The sequence below is a fragment of the Populus trichocarpa genome, chromosome 7 (genome assembly GCF_000002775.5).
Source record: "Populus trichocarpa isolate Nisqually-1 chromosome 7, P.trichocarpa_v4.1, whole genome shotgun sequence".
In the NCBI taxonomy this organism is placed as follows: domain Eukaryota; kingdom Viridiplantae; phylum Streptophyta; class Magnoliopsida; order Malpighiales; family Salicaceae; genus Populus; species Populus trichocarpa.
This window is the reverse complement of record NC_037291.2, coordinates 11,320,028-11,334,322: the sequence shown is the minus strand read 5'-3', so window position 1 is coordinate 11,334,322 and position 14,295 is coordinate 11,320,028. Positions and strand designations below refer to the sequence as shown.

Here is a 14,295-nt window from a genome sequence, read left to right as displayed (position 1 = left end):
AACTTTTGTAAATATAAAGATTGATAATTGATATTTTTTTATAAGCGAATTTTATAAATTAATTATGTTCTAATTTTATTTTTTATTTTTAATTCTCAACTCTCTGACTATTTCTCTTAAACTATGGACAAACCACGGGGAAAATACTAACAAAACACGGGGAAAATACTAAGGACAAACCAACTTGTTGGAACTATTGCATTGTCAAAACTTAAAACCCGTCTAATTCATAATCCCCGATTAATTTCTTAAATAAACTTTTGAGCTGTAGAGTTCTCGAAACTCGAATATCTTTACATTTAATAATCAAAGCCCAGATATACATGTATATTTTTCTTTATAAAAGACACTTTAATAGATGATACTCGTCACTGTTACGCGTTTTTCTGTTTAGGTCTTGGTGAAATCCAGCCATAAAAGACAAGAACATGAACTTACCAATTCCAGATTTATTATTTTGACTCGGACTTTTCATGCTCATCATAGAAGAGAAGCCTATTCTACACACAGAACTATATAAAGGAGTGCTTTGGAGATTCCAAAGAACAACAATCACATATTCATTTCATTTAGCTCCATAGAGGGGTAACCTGCCTCGGGAACACAGTTGGATACTTGAGTGGTTATCAGCTTTCAGAATCCAAAAGCATTGCCATGATGAAATTCTTCGCTCTGTGTTTTTTCGTTATATCTTTGATAAACATACCAATTGCCGATGCTAGAATTCGTCACTACAAATGGGAGCTCAAGTATGAGTACAAATCCCCTGATTGCTATAAGAAGCTGGTCATTACAATCAATGGAAGAACTCCTGGACCCACAATCCTTGCAAAGCAGAATGACACAGTTATTGTTGAGGTCAAGAACAGTTTGTTAACCGAGAATACAGCAATTCATTGGCACGGAATCCGTCAGATTGGAACACCTTGGTTTGATGGAACAGAAGGAGTCACTCAGTGTCCAATTCTGCCTGGAGACACTTTCGTATACAAGTTTGTTGTTGACAGGGTAAGTCCTCAAGTCTTAACACTCTGTAATGCTCTGCTTTTTCACATTACCTGTATGATAATAACCTCTTGCATCTTCTATACAGCCTGGGACATACTTATATCATGCCCATTATGGAATGCAAAGAGAAGCTGGGATATATGGATCGATTCGGGTAGCGCTTCCCGATGGAGAATCCGAACCCTTTGCTTATGATTATGATCGGAGCATCATCCTTACTGATTGGTATCACAAGAGCACGTATGAACAAGCTGCAGGATTGTCTTCAATTCCCTTTCAGTGGGTTGGGGAGCCTCAGGTACTTAATTATCTAACATTTCCCTTGTTTGATATCTTGAATGTACTTTACTGTGGTAGCTATCAGTTTCAAACGACTAAACTTGTTCCCTGCAACAAAAATTGCAGTCACTTCTGATACAAGGAAAGGGAAGATTTGACTGCTCCGCTGCCAATCCTCCCCTGAAAGCCGATGTCTGCAATAATACAAATCCTGAATGCTCTCTTTATTCTACGACTGTAGTCCCTGGAAAAACGTATCGGCTTAGGATTAGTAGCTTGAGTGCTTTATCAGCTCTTAGTTTCCAGATAGAGGTATTTTCAATCTCCTGACAATTTATATTCCACAGCTTCTTAGAAAAATAAAATGACGAGGTAGTTATTAATTAACATCTTAATAATTCTTATGCAGGGTCACAACATGACTGTTGTTGAAGCTGATGGTCACTATGTGGAGCCATTTGTGGTAAAGAATTTATTCATATACTCTGGCGAGACATACTCAGTTCTAGTGAAAACTGACCAAGACCCTTCAAGAAATTATTGGGCTACTACAAATGTTGTTAGCAGAAATGCCACTACTCCACCAGGCTTAGCCATTTTCAACTACTATCCAAACCATCCCAGGAGATCCCCTCCGACGATTCCTCCGTCCGGTCCAATGTGGAACGATATTGCGCCGCGGTTTAATCAAAGTGTTGCCATTAAGGCTCGCAGAGGCCACATATACCCCCCTCCTGCAACCTCTGACAGGGTAATAGTGTTGTTGAACACACAAAATACGGTAAATGGTAATGTCCGATGGTCAGTTAATAAGGTCTCATTCAATATTCCTCATACACCTTACTTAATTGCGCTCAAGGAGAATTTGCTTCATACCTTCAGCCAAACCCCACCTCCTGAAGGCTATGATTTCAAAAATTATGACATTTTTGCTAGACAAAATAACACCAATGCTACCACTAGTGATGCCATCTACAGGCTTCAGCTCAATTCAACAGTGGATATAATTTTGCAAAATGCAAACACTATGAATCCCAACAATAGTGAAACACATCCATGGCATCTTCATGGACATGACTTTTGGGTCCTGGGCTATGGAAAGGGCAAGTTCGATCCTATTAATGATCCAAAGAATTACAATTTGGTCGATCCAATTATGAAGAATACGGTGCCGGTTCATCCTTTCGGCTGGACAGCTTTGAGGTTTAAGGCTGACAATCCTGGAGTTTGGGCATTCCATTGCCACATTGAGTCACATTTTTTTATGGGCATGGGAGTGGTATTTGAAGAAGGTATAGAGAGGGTTGGAAAATTGCCCTCATCTATCATGGGCTGTGGTGAAACCAAACGCTTACTCAAGCCATAGTAGTTCTTGCGGACACAATTATACTACAAATACTTAGGAGGACTCAAGAAATTTATTCGAAAATTATGGCATAGAGATTGAATTGGTTTCTTTTGTTGTTCACTGACTCCAACAAAACAAAAATTACATTATTCTTTGGTTGTACTTGATTTTCTTGTCATTTCCTTGTAAATTAAAAGCTTTGTCATTTTCTTGTTGAACTTTTTTTTTTTTTTGTAACGGTTTGCCTTCAATAATGAGATATATTTGACTCTTCTCTGGACATTTTATAATTTGTAGATTTATTTTTTAATTAATGGTTTTTATGAGTTTTAAGCCCAATCAAGAACAATTTTGTTCTCTTAAAGACCTTGCTTTTTATCAGCACATCAGCTTAAATTTTTGTTTTCTAATCGACATTGAATTAAACCTGACATCAATCTTGAATTTTTGTTAAGATTATATATTTTTTTAATATTAAAACGATAATATATTATATTTCGAATTTTATGGCTTAACTTACCAAACTTATGACCCAGATTATGGACTTCACTTGGTTTAACAACTTTGTTATTTAAAACTATTTTTTACTTAATGATATAATAACAAAAATAGACGTTCGAATAATTAAACATCAACCAAATAACTTTATATTGATAATTGATATGTTTTTATAAGTGAATTTTATAAATTAATTATGTACTAATTTTATTTTTTATTTTTAAATTTCAATTTTCTGACTATTTCTCTTAAACTATGTTTTTTGTGCTAGAAGCTAAGTTTAACATTTATTTTATTTCTACCGGTAATGATTATCTTTTATCATCAATGTCCAAACTAATACATCTGTAATAATTTATCTCTAAAATATTAGATTTATCTCCTCACTTAAGAAAGTCCAGCATAATAAAATATTATATATATATAGCGACCTAGTAAACTATATATATATAGCGACCTAGTAATGTTTTTAAAAATTAATTAATCTTTGTCAACTTTCATGTGCTTTAATTGTATTTCTTTAAATAATTCAGAAACCAAAGATAATGGGGGAAAACAATCAGAAGAAAATGTCTCTGTCTATAAAGTCAGCAAATAATAAGAAAGGAAATACTAACAAAACACGGGGAAAATACTAAGGACAAACCAACTTGTTGGAACTATTGCATTGTCAAAACTTACCAAAGTGTTTTAAAAAAGATTCCACCGAAAAACAGACACATCGTTATAATCTCTGATTAATTTCTTAAATAAACTTTTGAGCTGTAGAGTTCTCGAAACTCGCATATCTGCACATTTAATAATCAAAGCCCGGATATACATGTATATTCCTTTATAAAAGACACTTTAATAGATGATACTCGTCACTGTTACGTGTTTTTCTGTTTAGGTCTTGGTGAAAACCAGCCATAAAAGACAAGAACATGAACTTACCACTTCCAGATTTATTATTTTGACTCGGACTTTTCATGCTCATCATAGAAAAAGAGAAGCCTACTCCACTCCCCCCCCCACACACACACACACACACACAACTATATAAAGGAGTGCTTTGGAGATTCCAAAGAACAACAATCACATATTCATTTCATTTAGCTCCATAGAGGGGTAACCTGCCTCAGGAACACATTTTGAATACACGAGTGGTTATCAGCTTTCATAGTCCAAAAGCATTGCCATGATGAAATTCTTCGCTCTGTGTTTTTTCGTTATATCTCTGATAAACATACCAATTGCCGAGGCTAGAATTCGTCACTACAAATGAGAGCTCATGTATGAGTACAAATCCCCCGATTGCTATAAGAAGCTGGTCATTACAATCAATGGAAGAACTCCTGGACCCACAATCCTTGCAAAGCAGAATGACACAGTTATTGTTGAGGTCAAGAACAGTTTGTTAACCGAGAATACAGCAATTCATTGGCACGGAATCCGTCAGATTGGAACACCTTGGTTTGATGGAACGGAAGGAGTCACTCAGCGTCCAATTCTGCCTGGAGACACTTTCGTATACAAGTTTGTTGTTGACAGGGTAAGTCCTCAAGTCTTAACACTCTGTAATGCTCTGCCTTTTCACATTACCTGTATGATAATAACCTCTTGCATCTTCTATACAGCCTGGGACATACTTATATCATGCCCATTATGGAATGCAAAGAGAAGCTGGGATATATGGATCGATTCGGGTAGCGCTTCCCGATGGAGAATCCGAACCCTTTGCTTATGATTATGATCGGAGCATCATCCTTACTGATTGGTATCACAAGAGCACGTATGAACAAGCTGCAGGATTGTCTTCAATTCCCTTTCAGTGGGTTGGGGAGCCTCAGGTACTTAATTATCTAACATTTCCCTTGTTTGATATCTTTAATGTACTTTACTGCGGTAGCTATCAGTTTCAAACGACTAAACTTGTTCCCTGCAACAAAAATTGCAGTCACTTCTGATACAAGGAAAGGGAAGATTTGACTGCTCCGCTGCCAATCCTCCCCTGAAAGCCGATGTCTGCAATAATACAAATCCTGAATGCTCTCTTTATTCTACGACTGTAGTCCCTGGAAAAACGTATCGGCTTAGGATTAGTAGCTTGAGTGCTTTATCAGCTCTTAGTTTCCAGATAGAGGTATTTTCAATCTCCTGACAATTTATATTCCACAGCTTCTTAGAAAAATAAAATGACGAGGTAGTTATTAATTAACATCTTAATAATTCTTATGCAGGGTCACAACATGACTGTTGTTGAAGCTGATGGTCACTATGTGGAGCCATTTGTGGTAAGAATTTATTCATATACTCCGGCGAGACATGCAAACTGAATTAATGAGAATTCCAGCCTCTTTCTCTTTTATGTTTGTTTTTCTTTTATGTTAATCTGAATTAATTTAACACAGCTGTCATCTCCAATTGCAATCCCTGGGAGTATAGTTATTAAATTTGGCCTTGATACGTACAGGAGGATGTGTAAAACAGGTAAACTTAAAAAAATTAAAAAAATATTTAATATTTTAATATTTTATATTAAAAAGTTAATAATTAATACATATAAATGTAGGCAATATATGTTATAAATAATAAAGTTTAAAAAATTATTTAATTTTTTTTATCTCATATTGGAAAGATATTATCTTATATTTTTAAATTGAAGTGTTTAAACTAAAAATGTTTCTTATCCTATGTTGGAAAAAGTATAATTTTTTTCTTGTGAAGACAAAGTATATATACTAATAGGCTTTTAATCCCATATTAAAAAATAAAATCTTCTTTTAATATTTATATAGTAAATTTTGATATGAGTTAGTGACCAACAAAAAAAAATAGTAGGCTCCCGCGTATAAAATTAAGTCGAGTAAGAAAAAAAATATTTGATTGCTCCCATGCTTGTGTGGGAATTCCTATGCTTTTGTAACTTTTGTCTTCATTAATAATTTGTCCCTCCATTAATTAGAACTATTATTTTTTATTATTGTCCATCCCCAGCTAAAACCACTTACTTATCTTACAATTTTCCACATGAAAATAAAATGTTTGTTGGCATGCTATAAAGAAAATACCTATGGGTTTAATTTTTTAGTTTGTTAAAGAAAATGTTGGCATGGGAAAAAAAACGAAGTACTCAAACTGAAAAAAGTGAAAAAAGAAGAAGAAGAAGAAGTGGAATCGACCTTACATGTTGAAATGTGGATATGTAAAAAATAGGAAGAATGATTCATGCCTTACAAGAAAAAACAATAAACTAGGCAAATTAACTTAACTTTGCAATTCAGATTATGTGAATGAGATAACTTAATAAAAAATAAATTAAATAAATTATAAAATTTAATATTAAAACAACATTTCATCATCTATAAAGGAAAAGCTTATAAATATCAAATGTAATCATGATGGTTTTTTTTTATATTTTTTTCAATATAATAAAAGGATTATGTTGAGTTACCATCATAATTTTAATAAATAATCATCATTACTTCATAATAGTTTGTTTTAATTATACACTCACACACTTGTAAGGGATAAGTGTTTCCTTAAAAGAAAACACTATAGATTAGAATAATATTTTCTTTTTTATTTTGGTCTTTTGAAGATTTTTCTAGTAGGGTCACTAAATTTTTTCTTTCAAATTCATCCTTTTATATTGTGCTAATTTGAAATTAGACTGCATGATTTGTTTTAACATTCTCCTCCTTTTTTAGTCCTTTAATGACTTTTTTATTACAGCCACTGAACTTTTGTTTTTTTTTTTCAATTTTTTCCTTTTATATTATATGGATCTAGAATTGGACTTCATGATTTGTTTTAATTTTATTTCTATATGATATGTTGTAGTGTCAAGAGGATTTTATTACTTGGCAAAAAATAACAATTCAGCGACCAAATTAGACGAGGCAACAATACAAGGATTTTTTTAATTACTATTCAAGCTGCGTCTTTTTAAAGATTTTTGCCTAAAGAATTTTCTCATTTTCATGCTTGGTCCTTTTGGTTTGAAAATGTAAGGTTTGGTCCCAAACTTTATTTCTTCTCACATTTTAATCTTTAAGTTTAGGGAGGGGGGGAGGGGGGAGGGGGGAGGGGGGAGAGTTATTAGGAAACAATGGAGGATAGAAAAAGTTATCATTTGACCTCATTTTAGCATTAAAAAAAGTCAATGGTATTATCAAGTTTTATTTGATAATAAAAATTTTATTGAAGTGTTTCTTAATCTTTATCTTACCATAAAAAAGTAGATCACAGTTAAAAAAATATTATTTAATACATTTTATTTTTTTGGGACTAATTTAGGGGTTTTAGAATGTCCAACTAGTTTGTTATTTTTATCTTAAAAAAAATAAACAGATAACACGTAATGTCTATTAGAAAAAAAAATACAAAGGGTCAAGTGTCTAGATATGCCCTTCCAAGACCACACGTGTCTAGCCTTTTGTTTTTTAAGTCAGACTTGATGACCCAACCAAGCCTAGGACCTAACTTATGTTTGTAAAGGATTTTATGTTTTTTTTTTGTACAATTTTAATTTTAACTCATTAAAATTAAATATTAGATATATATTTAGGATATGTTTTGTTAGATACCATTTAATGATTTTTACTTTTTTTTTATAAGATTATAGTATTTGTTTTTTGTTAATATTCGTAAACACGCTTTTTGAATAGTATTTCATGATTTTTTAAGAATATTTTCCTTAGATTTTATTCTATACCTTTTCTTTGTGCATTTAATTTTATTATTATAAAATTAAATAAAAAATAAATATAAAAAAGTTACCCTCGCCAACATTTGAGGAGTGTGATGATCTTATATTTTTAATAAATTCATGTGATTTAATTTGATTTTTATATTAATTTTGGTTTTTATTTTTATGATTTTTATTTGCTTTTCTTTTATTAAATTTTTAATTGAATTTTTTTATCTATCAAATTTGGTCCTTATTTTTTTTTTGCTATTTATTTTATTTGAAATAATTTATGAAATTATAATTATTATTTTTTTAATTTCATTCTCTTTTAATTTTTTTATCTGTTAGATTTGATCTCTATTATTTTGATTGTTATTTATTTTATTTGAGATAATTTATGAAATCATATTTTTTTTCAATTTCATTCTCATTCAACTTTTTAATTTGTAAGATTTGTTTCTTATTATTTTAATAAACTTGAAAAAAAATATTAATAAGTTATTTTTCAACTCATTTTCTATGACATAACCAAACACTGGAAAATGTTTTCTAATTTATTTTTCATAACACTACCAAACATCGGAAAATAATTTACTTTTCAGGAATCCATTTTCTAAGAAAACTATTTTTCAAAAGAAAACTATTTTCCAGCAAACAAATGGGGCCTTAGTACCCAAACTTAAAAATAACACAAATTATATAATTTTGGTATCTCAATATTTTACAACATCAATTTTGGTACAAAAGTTAATTTTTGTTATTTTTTAGTCCCTAAAGATCGTCAGATTCTGGAGGTAGAGAAAGAAGGGTGTAATTAGCACTAATATAGGCAACCAAAATTATTAATATTTGTATCAAATGGTTCTATTAGATCAGATGAGTTAATATTAAGTGTTTTTTTTTTTTACATTGAAAGTGCTTGTAACAACAAATCTGAGCTTGGTTTGATTTTTGATTTCGTGTTGATTTTGATTTTTGGGGTGATGTTTTTTATTTTTTAAGGCTAGGAATAGGTTTATCACGACTCTTAAGGTGTTTTCTAGATATTTTCGGCTGAAAAACAGGTTTTTAGATAAAAAAAAATTGAAGCCTAATTTTTCGGCTACCACAATAGCTGGAATTTGAACATCATTAGATGATGCATTGTCTAATTTATTTTTTTTCAAAAATTTTTAGGGCGGGTAACATGTTACCTGCCCTAAATGCATCATAAAAAAAAAAGTTCAAGTTGTTTGGGTCTCCAATATTATAATTTTTATTTTACTTAATAGTTTTTTGTTGTCAAATTTTCTCATGTTTTTTTTTTCTTGGATAGATTATTTTTAATGGTCCTACCTATTACAGAAGGCTCACACTTTTTTCCTCGTGGATTTTTTCTTGGATAAATATTACTATTTAAGACAGGGACTTGTATTGCAAATTTGTAATTTGAAAGAGCCGCCAACTTTGATTAGAAACTTCGGGAGGAAAATGTCTTCTTGATTGCTTAGATTCTGTTTAGTAATATTTAGGTTTTAATTGTATTTTTTTTTTTAATTTTTAATTTTTTAAATTTTGAATTAATTTTTTAAATTTCTTAATTTTTTAAGTTCTGTTTATTTTTGTATTTCAAAAATATTTTTTAAAAAAATTAATTTTTTTTAATTTTTTTTTGCTTCAAATTAATATTTTTTGGTATTTTTAGATTATTTTGATGTATTTATATTTAAAATGATATTGAGTCATACTTTCAAACTGGCTTCAAGTTAATATAAAAAATAAAAAATATATTATTTTAATATATTTTAAATAAATAAAATTAAAAAAATATTGTAATTCCAAGTAGGCCCTTAATGGAACAAAGGACAGGATCTCTTTGAGGACAAAATGAAGAGAAGTTGCAAGGTAATTTCCTTTAACTTTAATAAAAGAAATCAACTTTAACGTCACCATCAATGTTCTGCATCTTTGAATTGACTCAAAGATTATTAAGCATATGATAATTGACCAAAAAGGATTTGACTAAAATGAAAGAAAACGAAAACAGCAATTGCAGGGATACTTCCTTCGAGCTTGAATGGAAAGCTACTCGGCCTGCTTCTTTAGGATCACCTGTCTTCAGCTGGTAACTTTTATAAATATAAAGATTGATAATTACTCGTCTAGATAGGTGGTGGTCTAGTTGTAAAAATTTAGAATTAAAAGATTTGTTTTCTCTGTAGTTCCAGGTTCGAACCCTATGGTTACTCATATGATGACTACTGGAGGCTTACATGGTCGTTAACTTCAGAGCCCGTGGGATTAGTTGAGGTGAACGCAAACTTGTCCAGACACCCACGTTAAACTAAAAAAAAAAAAAATTGATAATTAACAACTCAGAGAGAGAGGGGGAGATGTAACTTAATTGGTTAGGTTCTAGATTTGCTGGTTAGAAATCACCAGTTTAAGTCTCACAAATCTTAGGGCCATTGGAAGTTTATATGGTCGTTAACTTCAGGACCCGTGAGATTAATCGAGGTATACGCAAGCTGACTCGAACACCTACATTAATAAAAAAAAAATTTGATCTGAAGTTTAACATTTATTTTATTTCTACTGATAATGATTATCTTTCATCATTAATGTCCGAACTAATACATCTATAATAATTTATCTCTAAAATATTAGATTTATCTCCTAACTTAAGAAAGTCCAGCATAATATTGATATAGAATTCAAGAATCATAGAACTTTCCTATTTACATGACCTAATTTGATCTGAAGTACACGTTGTGATAACCAAGCAAAGACCAAAACTCACAGACCATTTCCTCAATCCTCTTACAAGCATGTATTGATAAAATTCCGCTAAAGCAGTTGAGAATTACTTTCTCTTATATGTAACCATTTTATATCTATCAATATGTTTAATTAATACTCGAATTTATAATGATTTAATTTTCTCTTATAGTAAAATATTTCCTGTTTAAAAATATATTAAAATAATATATATTTTTTTATTTTAAAAAAATTATTTTAAATATGATTTATAAACACAAAAGATAATTAGTTCAAAGCTAATTTTTTTTAAAAAAAACATGAATAGACCATAATAAATAACAAAGAAGACCTAAATCATAACTTAATTATAGCGATGATCTCTTATTATATATATATATATAGCGACCTAGTAAAGTATTTTTAAAATATTTCAAAAGCACGGATATTCATAGTGACAAATAAGACCTAGTTAAAACTTAATTATAACATCATTTCTTGTTAATTGGAGCAAAAGAATAGTATATATATATATATATATATATATATATATATATAACGATAACCCATGAATTGACCTAGTAAACTGGAATCAGTAAACATTTCATCACAATTCTTTGACGTGGTAGCGGATGGATATGAACACACGAGCTTGAGATCGATGAGAAATTATTGAAGATTCAAATTCAATTGCTTTTACAGCACTTCAATAACTATACCAAGCAACCATTTATCAAGTTGCTTAAGTCTTTGTAATTAATTAATTTTTGTCAACTTTCATGTGCTTTAATTGTATTTTCTTCAAGTAGACAATCACATGGCCATAAATTTCCCAGATTCAAGCTTGAAGAAACCAAAGATAACGGGGAAAACAATCAGAAGAAAATGTCTCTGTCTACGAAGTCAACTAATAATAAGAAGGAAAATTCTTACAAAACATGGGGAAGTTGTCAATCATTAAAGTCTAAACCTAAAACCCACCAAATCCATAATCCCAATAAATTAGTAAAAAGAAAATCATACATGTTTCTTTCATTAGAAAAAAAATAATAAGAAGGAAAATACTTAGAAAACACTTAGGAAAATACTCAAATAAACTTTTGTGCTGTAAAGTTCTCGAAACTCGCATATCTTTACATTTAATAATCGAAGCCCAGATAAAGATGTATATTTTCCTTTATAAAAGACACTTTAATAGATGATACTCGTCACTGTTACGCGTTTTTCTGATTAGTCTTCGTGAAATCCAGCCATAAAAGACAAGAACATGAACTTACCAATTCCAGATTTATTTTGACTCGGACTTTTCAAGCTCATCATAGAAAGAGAGAAGCCTATTCCACACACAGAACTATAAAGAGAGTGCTTTGGAGATTCCGAAGTACGACAATCACATATTCATTTCATTGAGCTCCATAGAGGGGTAACCTGCCTCAGGAACACATTTTGAATACATGAGTGGTTATCAGCTTTCAGAATCCAAAAGCATTGCCATGATGAAATTCTTGGCTCTGTGTTTTTTCGTTATATCTCTGATAAACATACCAATTGCCGAGGCTAGAATTCGTCACTACAAATTTGAGCTCAAGTATGAGTACAAATCCCCTGACTGCTATAAGAAGCTGGTCATTACAATTAATGGGAGAACTCCTGGACCCACAATCTTTGCACAGCAGAATGACACAGTTATTGTTGAGGTCAAGAACAGTTTGTTAACTGAGAATACAGCAATTCATTGGCACGGAATTCGTCAGATTGGAACACCTTGGTTTGATGGAACAGAAGGAGTCACTCAGTGTCCAATTCTGCCTGGAGACACTTTCGTATACAAGTTTGTTGTTGACAGGGTAAGTCCTCAAGTCTTAACACTCTGTAATGCTCTGCTTTTTCACATTACCTGTATGATAATAACCTCTTGCATCTTCTATACAGCCTGGGACATACTTATATCATGCCCATTATGGAATGCAAAGAGAAGCTGGGATATATGGATCGATTCGGGTAGCGCTTCCCGATGGAGAATCCGAACCCTTTGCTTATGATTATGATCGGAGCATCATCCTTACTGATTGGTATCACAAGAGCACGTATGAACAAGCTACAGGATTGTCTTCAATTCCCTTTCAGTGGGTTGGGGAGCCTCAGGTACTTAATTATCTAACATTTCCCTTGTTTGATATCTTCAATGTACTTTACTGTGGTAGCTATCAGTTTCAAACGACTAAACTTGTTCCCTGCAACAAAAATTGCAGTCACTTCTGATACAAGGAAAGGGAAGATTTGACTGCTCCGCTGCCAATCCTCCCCTGAAAGCTGATGTCTGCAATAATACAAGTCCTGAATGCTCTCTTTATTCTACGACTGTAGTCCCTGGAAAAACATATCGGCTTAGGATTAGTAGCTTGACTGCTTTATCAGCTCTTAGTTTCCAGATAGAGGTATTTTCAATCTCCTGACAATTTATATTCTACAGCTAGTTAGAAAAATAAAATGATGAGGTAGTTATTAATTAACATCTTAATAATTCTTATGCAGGGTCACAGCCTGACTGTTGTTGAAGCTGATGGTCACTATGTTGAGCCATTTGTGGTAAAGAATTTATTCATATACTCCGGCGAGACATACTCAGTTCTAGTGAAAACTGACCAAGACCCTTCAAGAAATTATTGGGCTACTACAAATGTTGTTAGCAGAAATGCCACTACTCCACCAGGCTTAGCCATTTTCAACTACTATCCAAACCATCCCAGGAGATCCCCTCCGACGATTCCTCCTTCCGGGCCAATGTGGAACGATATTGAGCCGCGGTTTAATCAAAGTGTTGCCATTAAGGCTCGCAAAGGCCACATATATTCCCCTCCTGCAACCTCCGACAGGGTCATAGTCTTCTTGAACACACAAAATCGGGTAAATGGTAATGTCCGGTGGTCAGTTAATAATGTCTCTTTCAATATTCCTCATACACCTTACTTAATTGCGCTCAAGGAGAATTTGCTTCATACCTTCAGCCAAACCCCACCTCCTGAAGGTTATGATTTCAAAAATTATGACATTTTTGCTAGACAAAATAACACCAATGCTACTACTAGTGATGCCATCTACAGGCTTCAGCTCAATTCAACAGTGGATATTATTTTGCAAAATGCAAACACTATGAATCCCAACAATAGTGAAACACATCCATGGCATCTTCATGGACATGACTTTTGGGTCCTAGGCTATGGAAAGGGCAAGTTCGATCCTATTAATGATCCAAAGAACTACAATTTGGTCGATCCAATTATGAAGAATACGGTGCCGGTTCATCCTCTCGGCTGGACAGCTTTGAGGTTTAAGGCTGACAATCCTGGAGCTTGGGCATTCCATTGCCACATTGAGTCACATTTTTTTATGGGCATGGGAGTGGTATTTGAAGAAGGTATAGAGAGGGTTGGAAAATTGCCCTCATCTATCATGGGCTGTGGCGAAACCAAACACTTACTCAAGCCATAGTTGTTCCTGCGGACACTATTATACTACAAATCCTTAGGAGGACTCAAGAAATTTATTCGAATGTTATGGCTTAGAGACTGAATTGGTTTTCTTTTGTTGTTCACGGACTCCAACAAAACAAAAATTACATTATTCTTTGGTTGTACATGATTTTCTTGTCATTTCTTTGTAAATTAAAAGCTTTGTCATTTTCTTGTTAAACTTTTTTTTTTTTGTAATGGTTTGCCTTCATAATGAGATATATTTGACTCTTCTCTTGACA

At 32.2% G+C, this 14,295-nt stretch overlaps 1 protein-coding gene across 4 annotated transcripts; it reads left to right on the top strand.

Annotated features, from left to right (window-relative positions):
- The first annotated feature begins 570 nt into the window (after nt 1–570).
- LOC7490232 (L-ascorbate oxidase) lies at nt 571–14,295 on the top strand. Of its 4 annotated transcripts, none has more exons than XM_052454520.1 (5): nt 601–858; nt 12,239–12,388; nt 12,474–12,686; nt 12,794–12,979; nt 13,077–14,295. In XM_052454520.1, the coding sequence occupies exons 1-5, from the start codon at nt 655–657 to the stop codon at nt 14,031–14,033; spliced, it is 1,710 nt and encodes a 569-aa protein (XP_052310480.1). In that variant the 5' UTR covers nt 601–654; the 3' UTR covers nt 14,034–14,295. The 4 variants fall into 4 exon arrangements, with proteins under 4 accessions (XP_006380435.2, XP_052310480.1, XP_052310482.1 ...); XM_052454522.1 differs by lacking the exon at nt 601–858 and adding an exon at nt 4,328–4,514; XM_006380373.3 differs by lacking the exons at nt 12,239–12,388; nt 12,474–12,686; nt 12,794–12,979; nt 13,077–14,295 and adding exons at nt 1,094–1,306; nt 1,414–1,599; nt 1,697–2,656 and having other exon boundaries at nt 571–1,008.

Bases quoted from the DNA above. Each gene is read 5' to 3' on its own strand.
- LOC7490232 (XM_002309956.4), top strand. From the start codon at position 11,996: ATGAGTGGTTATCAGCTTTCAGAATCCAAAAGCATTGCCATGATGAAA. The intron at 12,389-12,473 runs GTAAGTCCTCAA...TCTTCTATACAG, and splicing joins ACAAGTTTGTTGTTGACAGG to CCTGGGACATACTTATATCA. The intron at 12,980-13,076 runs GTATTTTCAATC...ATTCTTATGCAG, and splicing joins CTCTTAGTTTCCAGATAGAG to GGTCACAGCCTGACTGTTGT.